This window comes from Haliotis rufescens, unplaced genomic scaffold (assembly GCF_023055435.1).
Source record: "Haliotis rufescens isolate VD_foot unplaced genomic scaffold, xgHalRufe1.0.p SCAF_54, whole genome shotgun sequence".
Taxonomy (NCBI): domain Eukaryota; kingdom Metazoa; phylum Mollusca; class Gastropoda; order Lepetellida; family Haliotidae; genus Haliotis; species Haliotis rufescens.
In genome coordinates, this window is record NW_025964268.1 from 1,848,700 (window position 1) to 1,863,517 (window position 14,818).

General features: G+C 41.3%; 1 protein-coding gene across 1 annotated transcript in view; it reads right to left on the reverse strand.

Annotated features, from left to right (window-relative positions):
• The window catches only part of LOC124138462, a 58,573-nt gene extending 55,290 nt beyond the window's left edge, over window positions 1–3,283 (reverse strand). Inside the window, exon 1 of the mRNA XM_046505098.2 lies at window positions 2,891–3,283. Within this exon, the coding sequence (XP_046361054.2) occupies window positions 2,891–3,086 (196 nt within the window). The 5' untranslated portion in view covers window positions 3,087–3,283. The remainder of the gene's footprint in view (window positions 1–2,890) is intronic.
• Window positions 3,284–14,818: the final 11,535 nt, after the last annotated feature.

A 14,818-nucleotide genomic window follows, 5' to 3' on the forward strand; every position in this document is an offset into this window, starting at 1 on the left:
TAGAGATTATATTTGTGGATATTATGAGTGTGTGTTATGACTCATATCGTAATGGTCCCCTTGACAGTTTGAACTGTGATAGCCTTCACCTTTCAGGGACATCATATTAATCGGAAACACCAAAAAAAACAATTTGCACTGGATGGTATGTGTACCGGGACCTTGCACTCTCACCCATTGTTGTTGATGTTAACATATTCATAATAGCGGCTGGTGTCACGGGAGTTATTAACCCTGTGTCACAATGCACACTCTGATTGACTGACTGTCTGTCAGAAGGTGACGCCATCGATCACTGGGGCCACGTCATCACTCAAGCACACATGTAGTTGGATATATCAGAGTTAGCTGTTAACGGGTCACAAAAAAACCACATGTCCAACAAAGAAAATACGGAAGGAATTAGAAACAAAGAAAACGTGACGGTATTATATGTTTAACTTTGGTAAAAAGAGGACTAAGTGAAAGTTGACGTGAAAGTTTCCGTATACGGGTTCTGTACAGGTTTTAACAACATCGAATTTACGAGATGGGGTGATCTGGTCACGTGATCTGCCCATACTCAGGTGGGTCGGGTTTGCAAGTTTCGAAGGGGAAGGAATTCTCCCCTACGTGTTTTCGTTTAGTCTGCCCTGACTGCAAGATTGTCAAGGAACTTTGTAAACAGAGAGTTGCTCCGCTGCTGGTCCTGGTTAAACACTCTCCCTCGCTCCCCCTGGCGTCCCCTCCCACGCATACCTGTTCACAATGACAAGTAGCCATCACCCGACACTGCAAAAGTCGCATGTTCTCTTTCGACCAATACGCAATTGACGATCAGCTACACCATAATGCATCCGTGGGCTTCATTCATGCGTTTGTACTACTGTGTTAAAGAGCAGGGACTGAATTGAAAAAGGCCATACACTCGTAAAACATGTATTAGCGTCAGTGTGATTCAAAGTCTAGCCAGTGCACATGAATATCTGACAACATTTGTTCATCTACAATACACAGCGTTTCCGTCTTTTGAATACCACGGACCCCACATATACATTAAACTAGTACTTCTGCACTTTTATAGGTGTTTTTGCCTTGGACATTCAAGGCTAAGCTCTGTATCTATGTATGCATGACGTTTTTTCTTGCTCTTTGATCATCAAAGCAGTAAAGCGTTTGGATGAAACCTCTCTGATGTACAACAACCTGCAATAGTACTGTAACAGTACTTTAGTTGATATCTAGGTACAAACCTCTGTCTGTCTTTACTGCTACAGTTAAAATCAAACCAATGGTATTCTCCCTGCCTCATGGCATTCATTCACCTGATGAAGGAGTAAGCATATACTCCAAAACGTTGTGTTCCTCATAATAAATAATATCAATATGACATCAATATATTCTCTTCCTTAAACCACATATATACTCTGTTTGATATGGTATTGCCCTGGACACGCTAGAGACAATGTCCAATAAGTCGACAGTGTATGATGCAAGGCAAAACAAATATGACTCTGGTTTCTGGTATTTTTTATCACCTCTTTAACTCGTCATAAAAAATAACAATAATTATTAATGACTCACCTATTCTACCGACCAGTGAATGTTAAGCACATAATAACAGTATATATATTTTCCTAATATCCCTAGATCCGAGGATTCGAGCTACTCGTTACTGCAAACGAGGACATGATAGTGTATTTAGTCATGAGACTCTAATAAAGAAAACGGTCAAAATAAAAACAATTACTGATTATACGATGCTTTTCACGGGTGTGGCAAATTATGCTATGTGACACGACCCTGAATGAGATGCTATTCGGGTGCCGAAGCACGTGGTATCTCATTCAGAAGAGGACATTAGAATGCGATCACCTTCCCGCACTGAGTGGTACAACTGTCTCTATGATGCAACAGCGCAAGACACAGTAAGGCAGCGAGTGCGAAGATCCTATGTAAAAGGGCTTGGCTGAAAGTTGTCTCACGGTAGATTTCTATGGTAAACATTCAGAGCATGATGAGTTTATCTTTTTTAGTGAGGAAAATATATCAACATATATATCCTGCATGGCAGTCGTGTTCTTTTCATGCCCTTATTATAACCGGATGTTCCTCCAATGCAGGTAATTGATGCATTGTACCATATATCAAGAGAATGCTGACGGTCATAGTGTATTGGTTGAAAATTTATATTGTTTGACTCCATTGAATATTTTTAATTCCCCATTAGCATGAAAAGAAGAAACTAAGTTTAAATAATTCATCATGCACTAAATTTCAATGATAGAAAGTCAAAAGTAATTGAAACATGATTGAATTGCGGTTTCATGATAAGTAGGTCAATAAACCCTTTTGTCTGACATTGTTAATTTAACTAAATTCCGGTTTAATTGATAATTATAATAACAATGTAATCCAATTGGAAGCACTACAACGACATCAATTGACAAGACTCCAAGAAAACCTGTGCCTACAAATGTGTGTGTATCCAAGATGTACTGTGTGTTTTATTGGGTAAATATGTCTTTGTGTCACCACAAACAAGACCTGAACATTTCACTTCCCTGACCTACCTTTCAGGTATACTCGGTAAAGTTAAACATGCTTTTCAACCTAGTCATCGAGACCTCGGTGTAGGGCACGAAATAAATGCGTATCAAACGACGCTGTCAATATGGGGAACACAAGTGATAAATATATCATCTGTCTAGTATCTATCACCAGATCACGTCACACTGTCGTGGGTTGATTTGATGTCAAGTCCATATCGCTTGATAATACCTGTGCTGATGAAGTTCGACCTGATTACCGATAAATCTATTTAAGATTCTGATGCACACAGATACATAAGGTTGAACAAAAACAAATAAGTTATTATCAATTATATACCTAATATTCTTAATTGGCTTACCTGAACCGTGGCAGATGACTTCAGTGTTATCCGACGACGTTCGTTTAAAATATATCTCAACAGAATCATCCGAACTCCCTGCTTGTTTTTTCTTGTGTTTTCGGCGTAAAATCCCTCTGCCTTCGATAAACTCCGAAAGAAATACCATCAGGGTGAAGACAATCACGAAAAACACCAATTGGTTTATTTGAGACATGATTTATCGTCTGTAAGTAGCGTCCAGTACTCGCATGTTCCCACAGTCTCGCGGTGTTATGTCGTCTGGGTGCTTGTATCGTCTGCTTAGTCACGTGATCGTAAGGTATCGGGGTCACAGCTAACAAAGCCGTATTTCGGTATTTACCAAGCAGCCGGCGAACATACACAAGTTTTTACTTCACACTGACAAGAAAAATGCGTCTAAACTACGTACATGAAGTATATTGGTGTAGTAATATTATGACAAAGTATAGGTTATGATAAACGCATGTGCTCGTTTTGAATTTAATAATAGCCTTACTGCTTGAATGATTAAAAAAATTATATTACCTGTTTATGGTTATTAAATGAAACTATTATGCACGGTTGAACACACGAATCACCTGTTGGTATCTGTATCGATGTGGCCAAATGTAGACAGCTTTATACCTGTGGGACTCGATAGGGTCATAGATTTGCATTCATTAAGAGCCTAATTCAGGTCAGGTGAGGTGGGGCTTATCGTCACGTTCAAGATTATTGCACTTATATTGTGACGTGCATGTACCTTAGTGTGTGTGTGTGTGTGTGTGTGTGTGTGTGTGTGTGTCCCCTTAATGCCGAGCGCCAGGTAGGGTAACAATAAGTACCATGTTTTAAAGTATTTAATATGACGCGACCGGGGATTGAACCACCCAACTTCCGCTCTCAAGACAGGAGCTCTGTCCACTTGACCAAGAAGGCAGTGCTTAATTTAGGAGAAAAACTCGCTGTGTCCTGTGAAAAGTAGAGGAATGCTTAACCGAATTGATAGCCTCCAATTTCATATGAAAATGAAATAAAATAGAGGTATCAATTCGGTATAACATTCCACTAATTTTCAAATACGGTGTGTCTGTCTCAATTCTACCATGTATTCAAGTATATTGAACGGAACCATGGTAGACTATACAGCTAATACTAGGACACAAAGCACGCGCACATTGCATGGTTCTAGATATTGAGATTATACATATTATAAAAAGCACATATAAGGCAGATATATTTTGGGATCATTTTTCCAATATAACCGGATTAATAAAATATCATACGATATTTACGAGTTACAAGGCGGTGCGGCCTTTGGAAAAGGGGCTTGCATTGTACATACTAGATGGGTGGGATATATATGAACAAAGGTAATGTTGGATTTCCTCAAACAAAATGAAGAAGAATAAAATTGTTCTTTTGTTTTCTTGTTTATGTGTTTGTTTGTTTGTTTGTTTAACGCCACACTCAGCAATATTCCAGCTATAAAATGGCGGTCTGTAAATAATCGAGTCTGGAATAGACAATTCAATGATTGACATCACGAGCACCGAGCTACGCATTTGGGATACGATGACATGCATCAACCAAGTCAGCGAGACCAGACCACCCGATCCCTTTAGTCGCCTCTAACGGCAAGCATGGGTTGCTGAAGACCTATTCTACCCCGGATTTTAAGAGAAATCTGTTTCTGTTCTCTTTTAAGAGAAAGGGTTATTCCACGGCGGCCTATAGATAATCGAGAACAGACAAACCAGTGCTTAATATAAAGAGCAACGTTCCACGCCATCGGGTTACGATGACCCAGTAATAACACGCAATCTTACAAGCAATGGGAACTAACGTACCAACGGGTTGTACAGCATCATGTGCGTTAGGATCGTAACCTTTTTCATAAACAACACCATAGCATAGACATGGCATTTCAAACGCTTAAATCATAAATCTGTTGATTACCAATTAGTTTGATTTCCAGCATGTGCTGTGCCCCTAGATAGGGCGATCAGAGCTCCCTGGCTGTCACCAGGGGGGGGCCTTACGTTAAACACTCACTCACTCACTCACTCACTCTGAGACCTTCATTACTTCGGGCTTTCCTCCATGCTAACAGGCCGTTTTAAAACTGAATTCTCATTCACTTGCTCGCCCGCCCACTCACTCACCCATCCACCCGCCCAAAACTCAAAGTTATGTTTTCAGATATGACAAGAGTCAAATGATATCTTCAGATAATATCCCACGGATGACTCATCCCCTCACACCACTGTCGGTGTGCACCTGTTGAGGTGAAGGAGCCAAGGTGGGACTGCCACGGCGTGGGTGGGATACAAAGGGGTGGGGTAGCGCGTTATGCCGACATGCTCGAGGGTCATACGCCTCCATCTGTGAGCTGACAATCATGTTATTGCCATATTCAGATGTGTTGGGGACATTTGGGCTTTCTTACCTATTGGTGTGTGAAGTCTACCCCATTTATAACGTCCTTTAAGCTCGGGAGGATTAACGCCTATCTCTATTCCATTAAAACGCAGTGTACAAACACGGTCTGTATTCTAGAGCCCGACTCAGTAGCCACGAGTCCTATGAAGATTCAAGCAACGGGAACAATTATTCCTAAGTGAACGAATTAGATATTCAGTCTAGAAATGAACTCGGCACCAACAAAGAAATGAACTCGAGAGAAACGACATATCGATTGAAAAGTTAATCATCTTACGTTTGAGCAATGTTTTTTCTTGAATGGTGAAAGATTTATGTTTGAATGAAACTTTATTGAATATTTTCTTTTAACATATAGAAAGTTATTTCTTTTTGAAGTTAGACACCTAAAGTTAGGATTTGGTCAGCATCAAACCTTAGTGACCATTCCGCGCATCCGCCATGAATGTCTTTGCTCGATCACAGTGTATCTATTGTAGGATATGTTGTCTTGTTGTAATAAGGATCGGTTGTCCAAAATGGCTGCTGGTCACGGGCAGTAGTTGAACCTGATAAACAAAAGACCTCACTAGGTAAGACCACAATGTCCAGTATGCCAAAACGAGCAGCTTGAATTAAATCCTGTTCCCCACACTCGAGCTATCTCTACGCTTCTCTTTCACTTGAATCGAAGGAAACTCCTATTATGTAAGAGTGAGTGAGTGAGTGACTAAATGAATGGTGTGTATTGGTCATGCTTCTAGTCACTGGGGGCGGTCGGGTAGCCTTGTCGTTAAAGCGTTCGCTCGTCACGCCGAAGACCCGGGTTCGATTCACGACATGGGGACAATGTGTGAAGCCCATTTCTGCTGTCCCCCGTCGTGATATTGCTGGAATATTGCTAGAAGCGGCGTAAAACCTTACTCACTCACTCACTCACTCACTCTAGTCACTGGTTTGCCTGGTCCAGACGGGATTATGCACAGGCGGCTGCTTAAATATTGCTGACTGCGACGGTAAACAATATTCACTCTCTCACCATACCTTGTTTCAATAACCGGAATATTCATAGGATGGGCAAATTGGTAGCAATGCTTAATATGAATTCAACCGATTTAATAATTACATTGAAACGTTGATTCATGGAAAATCTTCATTATTCACAACGAATGTCAATAAACAGTGAAACATCCTTAAAATGGATTTAATGTGTCAAAAAGACTGAACATGAGTCATGTCTTTGTTGCAAGCTGATGTTCTAAGATGTAGTACACACTTATGATAAGAAGCTTATCTTTGACCAAGGACTTGATCTCGATGAATAGGGGGCGGTGCAGTAGTGTAGTGGTCAGTGCGTTCCTTCGTCACACAAAAGGCCCGTGTTCGATCTCTGCATGGGTGCCATGTGTTATTCCCCGCCGTGATAGTGCTGGGCGGTTGCTAAAAACGGCGTTAAGCTATACTCACTCACTCGCCAAACAGGGGGGTTGGGGCGGTAGCTAAGTGGTTCATGCTTTTGTTCGTCACGCCAAGGCATGGGTTCGATTCCCCGCATGAGTGCAATGTGTGAGGCCATTTCTGTGTCCCTGACGTGATATTGCTGGACGATTGATAAATGCGGCGTACAACAATACTCGCTCATTCGACAAATGGACCCTCTCACTCATTTAGTCAAACCAATGAGTAGTTGTTGGCCATCTGATAAGTTTAATGTTTTCCGCAAAATAAAATCTAAAAGGACCACAACTTAAAATAAAAAGGGCCCTAGTTTACCCTGCCTTGTCCTTCCATTTAAGCGAATATTAGTTGGCGATGTAGCGGGAGAGGGAAAACAGACATGATCAATTTGATATGAAGCGTTTTCATGAATCACAGCAATACTCATAATTCTAACATAGCAACATTTACTTTATTACTGAAAGGTAGAGCCGTACATGTTGCTTTTCACAATATGTTTTTGGAAAATCCAGTGTTTCCAGAGAACATGTTTTTTCTTCTTTTTTTAAAAAACTGCGAAAGGATGGAATTTTCTTATCTTAGCAGCAATTGCATCATTGGTGCTCATGGCTTCTACCAGTATACGATGTACGATTAGAACAACATGGGTCTCGTATTCATTCCCATCCTCACAAGGTTCATTCACAGCCTTCCTCCTACATATTTGGTTGTACAGGCCCCGTAGAGGAGTTTGACATTAAGCCTCCATGCGGCGAGAATACCGTTATATGTCACGGGGTAATTGTGTCGAGTAGTATACCTGCATTAAGTAACAGATACCAACTGGGGTTTGCATGTGGCATTCACAGGAATATACCAGAATGGTGTGCTGTACATATGGACCTGTAATACAGTATTCGCTCGGTATGCAAGATATCGGAACATGAATCTAACCTATCTATATCTATATCTATATGTTTAAAATTGGCTGTTGTGAATTAATGGCAATGGGAGTTACGATGTACAGTCTAGTGCATTGAGGAAATAAACGATGTATTAAATTAAATACAAGGTTATAAAGTCTATATCACTCAATTTTGACCTTGCCTTGATTGGTCACTCATTATTGCTGATGAACGAGTGAATGAGTGCGTCAAACCAAATTCACTCACTCACTTCCTTTTAGACATCTTTTGTAAGTCGCTGTGGTGATATTAAACCAAAACTTCACGTACACAAAAACATGGAGGTATGTAATGTATCAACATCGACCCGTACGCAACACGCAGACAACCTATGAATGGACTTCACATTTCAGTCCAAGCTCTGTCTGATAGTGCACAATATTCATTCATTCAACGTTGCTGAACAGTACATATTAAAAACTTGAACACGACTGAACTCCTTCTGTGGGTTGAAATGTGCTTGACATTTCCTTTGTTAGCAACATCAGACCACACCCACTGCGTCCTACAACAGCGCGGGGGCGGAAAACCAGATAGCCGTTCAACAGGGAGCCCGCCTTTACCCTTGTCATTTATGGTATCTTGATTAATGCATGGGTAAAACTAGCATTTGTCTTTCAGCCCAAGGCAGAATTCCTGTAAAGTTAGGTATTTGAGAATCTCTTGTGAAGCTCTTTTTATGCATTGGCCTGACTAATATCTAATTTATGTCATGACTGTTAATGTACTATTATAAATACCGCACAATTCCTTTTTAACAGGTTATCACAATTTCGTGCCTTCGTCAGACATGGTGAACATGAGAAGATTTCATTCGATATTTCTACCATTAATTGCCATTCTCATGTAAATGTGCGTTGAAGTGAAATTATAAGTGTTGGAATTCGAAAAAATAAAATAATCGAAAAAAAAAGATCTTTGTCAATATAACTTTCGATAGTGTAATGGTAAAAGTGCAGTCTTGACCATGCTTCATAATCTAGTTTAGTATATCGTCATGAACAAACGCTACTAGTCTAACAAACGAACGTTATATCCACACTCCAATCAGTGAATGTATTTAATCATGCATGTATCCTGATTTGTAAAACTCGACATTATGTTAGGAATCTTATTATGTGCATTTTACGTCATTTGGCCATAAACATAATCTTTGTGTTTGCAGCCTCATCAATAATAATATGCACGTGTTATATAAGCGACAAATAGCCTTTTATCCTGCAAACTGCTTGACGTATTCTTTAAATTCAACCACCTTGTGAAGTATTTGAAGCCATGTGAAAATGTCAGTATAAATAACGAGACCATTTTGGATTAAAGTAGAAAAAAATTATCATCCTAACAACCAGTTCCATTTATATAGGATAATATATTTTTGAATAAAATACAACTTCATATTATGCCGAAGCTGGTCGCATCTGCTGCCAGTCAACCCTGACATATGTGGTGTTGGAGCAAAACGTTAGACTTAATCAGTCCCTATTTTATCATAAATAAATGTCTGAATTTAACGAAAATGTCTAAACAAAGACGTTGAAATGGTGTTTCGAAAAAGATACTAATTGTTTATAATGTATTCAGACCACCAGTGACAGGGTGTAACATAAACCTCGGAATTAAAAAGAATATGTCATCAAAATATTTTTTTAAACAGAGACCATTTCCAGTCTAGCCTCCCATAACCGTCAGCTAATGGGAAAATAGTTATTCTTTTTTAACGGTTCAGAGTCGTAATTTTTCGGAGATGAACTTAATGTCCGACAGCGGAAACTGCCGAGACATTGATGCGGGAGTATAAACCGGTTCCGGAGGAGAAGATGCTTTCAATGAAGTTATGTTGACTGTGTTGTTGAAAATAGTGTACTATGTAGTTGCAGTGAGGGACGCATCGCCGCGTTGGACTTGCACCTACTTGGAATTTAAAGTGAATATGTTAGTTCGAGTGAAACCCTTGCAATGGCGTGGACTTGAGTGAATGAGTGAGTGATTGAGTAAGATTTTACGCCGCTTTTAGCAATATGCGACCAATATCAACACGGGGTGCACCAGAAATGGACTTCACACATTTTGCTCAAGTGGGGAATCGAACCCAGGCCTTCAGCGTGACGAGCGAACGCCTTGTCTTGTATCGTGGATCTATGTGATAAAACTCCACGCAAATTTAGAGTGAGTGGTTGAGTTTTATCTTTCAGAATTATTCAAGGCATATCAAGCTACCTCCAAAATGTAAACTACCTGACAAAATAAAGTATACAACCATATTTGATAGTGGCTAAAAATGAAACATACAAATGTTTATTCGATGGTGATGTATTTTATATGGGTACCATAGTTGAGTTTCGGATTCGTAGTAGAGTGTTGTTTTACATGTTGTTCAAAGTACATTCTCTATAACGCTAGGGCTCGCATTTCGGTAAAGCTACCAAAGGGGGTAAATGTAGGTTTACAGAAATGCCATCCTTGGATATATAGAAGAAAAGGCAGGAACATGAAATGTTTGTCTGTTTGTTTGTTTGTTGTTTAACGCCACACTTAGCAATATCCCAGCTATATGACGGCGGTCTGTAAATAATCGAGTCTGGACCAGACAATCTAGTGATTGACATCATGAGCATCGATCTACGCAATTGGGATACGATGGCATGGGGCAACCAAGTCAGCGAGCCTGATCACCTCATCCCGTTAGTCGCCTCTTACGACAAGCATGGCTTGCTAAAGATCAGTGGATACAATGTTCTGGTGTCCCCCGCCGTGATATTGCTCGAATATTGCAAAAAGCGGCGTTACACCCAACTCACTCACTCACTGCTAAAGATCAGTTCTAACACGGATTTTCGCGGGTTAGACACGAAATGACATTAGTCTATCACCATAGGAATTTCTAAGAATTAACGAATAGACATTTCACAAATTGGATTCTCACATGTGGGTATGACAACCAACATTAGTAAAATCACGGGTGGCAGAAAGGGGACGAAAGGTATCTTTCAACATAACTCCCAACGATGCAGGAAAAATGGCAGCTGAAATGACGTCATAATCATTTGCTTAATGCTTGCCAGACAGTTCTTTCAAGGTTGAGGGGGGCACGCGTGGCCCAGTCGTCTAAGGCGCCGCGATTCGCTGTGCGGGACGCAAGAAACCTATGATTGTAGGTTCGAATCCCGGTTCGCCCCGATTATGTTTCTAGGTTTGTCAGCACCATGCCCGTGCTCGTGGGTTTCGTGCATCACTTCGTGCTTTCCTCCCACATTAAGCTGACACGCTGTGATATAACTGGAATACTGTTAAAAGAGGCGTTAAACCCAACTCACTCACTCTTTCAAGGTTGGTATGCCCATGCAGTTGCCTTTTATAGCAGATCAGCATAAAATTGCCTATATACGGTCTGACCTTTCGGGGGGTAGTCCTCAGTAGGATACCGGCTTTGGAATCCCAGACAACCTGAGGAGACATTGGGGGTTTCCACTGCTTTGACTGTTGCTTAGTCTGTGGTTGATAGTGGTGATCCAATACTCATCTAGGCTACAAATAGCTCAACAACTGCTTCAAAACGACGTACATTCTCACGGGAGAGGATGAACCTGATCGAGAGTCAGGCGTGCTGAAACATCTGACGTGCACAGTTCATTCCTCAGAATGTTCTCAACTCTGTCATGAGGCACGCCTTCTGTATTGGCTATGTGACGTGTAGTGTGTCGTCTATATCATTCGTAACCACAGTTTGCATTTTATCAACATTTTCCTCACCTAGTCACTTTGTTGCCTGCAGAAATATGCTGCCTGGTTGTGTATTTGGTTCAAATGCAGCCTGTAGCATGGAACGTACTGTACTCAATACATAAAAAATGGTAAGGTTGTACCATCCATTAATAGCAGTTATGCTCAAAACGTGTTAGCCACCCCTGGTATTTCACATAGCTCCTGCTTGCTTGATGTGAGGAAGCTCAAAGTGATGGATGCCGTAGACTTTAACACGGGTATTGCGCTGACAAACGCCAGCAATATCTATACATGGTGCTCTCCAAACACGACTTGATTTTCCGGGTCGACTTGAACATTGTTTTTACGCTGAACAGTTTCTAGTACAACCTTCACCTAACGGCTGAGGTCACAACCCCAGCATGCTTGCGTTTTAAGCACGCGCGCCTTAAGTACAATTGTTTTGAGAACTATAATGAAAAACAACGTCCGCTGCGGTCTTTTTACTGAATGACTACAGGTCACGTACTGTGTGATGGACACAACGATTCACTGGACGCATTTTGTGTTCATTTCTAAGTGTACATGGTCTCTGGTACAAGCAGCCGTGGTTTTAGTCCGAAATTCGAACGTATATCTGATATGAAATAGTACAAGGCAAGCGAGGTAAGAAGAAATATCTTAACGAATCTACCCGTTTATGTTGTTTATTACAAATTATATCTTTAGTTGTTATGGCCAAATTGTCTTCGAAATATATTCAAACATGCAGTTATTCGCGGTATAGCCTGCAACAACTTCTGCCCTCGGTAATAGATGAGTGGGGGTAGTGATTAAAGTTTGACACCGTTTTGTACTGTATTCGGTTAAATCTCAGCTTCATGTGGGAGAAAAGCCGGAAGTGATGCAGATCCAAGACACTGACCACTTGGGAGAAACCCAAGAACACGGGTCGGGTTTTGACAGACCAAAGACCATTACAACTGCGAATCAGAGATTCGAAGTCATGTAATAATTGAGCGTGAGTCAGACAAACCAGTGATTGATAACATGAGCATCATTCCACGCCGATAGGGTACGATGAAACGAAATCAGCAAAGTCACTAAACGTGACCACCTGATCCACGATTTCCATGGTGTAACGAAGAGCAATAGAGTGCTGGGTTCCATTCCAGTGCTGGGTTCCATGGTTTGTATTCTTGGTCATTCAGCGCAACACCCACGTGGAAGGAGAGCCCAAAGTGATGCAGGGCCACGGCTTGCTATTTATTTTGTTTGTTTGTTGTTTAACACTGCACTCAGCAATATTCCAGCTATATGACGGATGTCTGTAAATATTCCAGTCTGGACCCTTTGGTGTAACACACTAGTAGTGTGCTGACAAACCAAACATTTAGAATCAGAATGAATCTGGGATTCGAAACCTCAAGTATAGGTTATGGCACACCTATTAGGGACGGACCTAGTACCTCAACACAGCCACCCCTTGATGTAGAGCTAGATTTTGCTTGATATTGACGGGAGCTGACTGAAATAATTAACTCACTTACTCGCTTACTATTTATAGACCCGTGAAGATCCGGGTTAGAATAGGTCCTCAGCAACCCATGCTTGTCGTAAGAGGCGACTAACGGGATCGGGTGATCAGGCTCGCTGACTTTGTTGATGCATGTCATCGTATCCCAATTGCGTGGATCGATGCTCATGATGTCAATCACTGGATTGTCTGGTCCAGACTCCATTATTTACAGACCGCCGTCATATAGCTGGAATATTGACGAGTGCAGCGATAAACAACAAACAAAACTTACTGTATATATGAAACATGGCTTTCGGAAGAAACAAATATGGATTTTATGTGCTGTAAGCGAGGTCGTACATGTTTCAATAATCAATAAACAGCTTTATATGCAATACAAACCCAATTAAATCAGGTGGAGTTACTTCCCTTTAAAGGGGCACCGTCAACATTTCACGTCTGAGAAGTGTTCTTTGCTGCTTACTTGTCTGTCAAGCATTGGTTTGTTGAATAAACAACAGGCACATATGCATTCTAGCGCTATTTCCAGCGATATCTACATACTGATTCTTACACCTCGGCCTGATCAGTGGGTGAATTTATATTCAACGTCTCGGCCCACAATATCAACCACTCCAGCGAGTGACTTTGGGACAGGCCGTTTCATATTCTGGATTTGGTATGAAGAATGGACATTTTTCCAGGTACACATTCAAACCATGAGTCTACAATTTATTTATTTTTAGAAGGCTCTTGCAACAAAATATTTTTTTGTGGCAGACAATTTATTTTTTTCAGTCTGAAGCAAAAATATTTTTAGGAAGCATTTTCTGGGACAATTTTGTTTTCTCTTTGTATAATCCTGTGGCACATGTGGGAATGGGTTTGACTGATAGTAATTGAATGAATGCTATTCAATAATGAAAATAGTAAGGCCATATTCGCCTAGTGCCAATGCTGTGTACATGCCATGGCGTATAATTTCATTTATCTGCCGACCCCTGAAGATTCCGGGGTAGAATAGGTCTTCAGCAACCCATGCTTGCCGTAAAAGGCGACTAACGGGATCGGGTGGTCAGGCTCGCTGACTTTGTTGATGCATGTCATTGATCCCAATTGCGTGGATCGATGCTCATGATATTAATCACTGGATTGTCTGGTCAAGACTCGATTATGTACAGACCGTCATATAGCTGGAATATTGCTGAGTGGGGCATTAAACAACAAACCAACCAACCAATCATTTATCTGCCATGTCGTTGACGGTTGAACAACTATATGCCCCCGATTCATACTGTTTTTTATGTAACCACAAGCTGTCCATGTGTTGGCAGTGTGCCTTGCCATGCCATGCCTTGCCTGTATGCCATGCCTTGCCTTGCCTGTATGCAATGCCTTGCCTTCATGTATGGCATGCCTTGCCTGTATGCCTTGCATTGCCTTACCTGCATGCCTTACCTGTATGCCTTGCCTTGCCTTACCTGTATGCCTTACCTGTATGCCTTGCCTTACCTGTATGCCTTGCCTGTATGCGTTACCTTGCCTGTATGCCTTGCCTTTGCCTGTATGCCTTGCCTGTATGCGTTACCTTGCCTGTATGCCTTGCCTTTGCCTGTATGCCTTGCCTGTATGCGTTACCTTGCCTGTATGCCTTGCCTTTGCCTGTATGCCTTGCCTTTGCCTGTATGCCTTGCCTGTATGCGTTACCTTGCCTGTATGATTGCCTTTGCCTGTATGCCTTGCCTTGCCTGTATGCCTTGCCTTTGCCTGTATGCCTTGCCTTGCCTGTATGCCTTGCCTTTGCCTGTATGCCTTGCCTTGCCTTGCCTGTATGCCTTGCCTGTATGACCATGCTTTTACCAAACTTCCAGCGATTTCTTCATCTTCTTGTGGGGGGCGGTC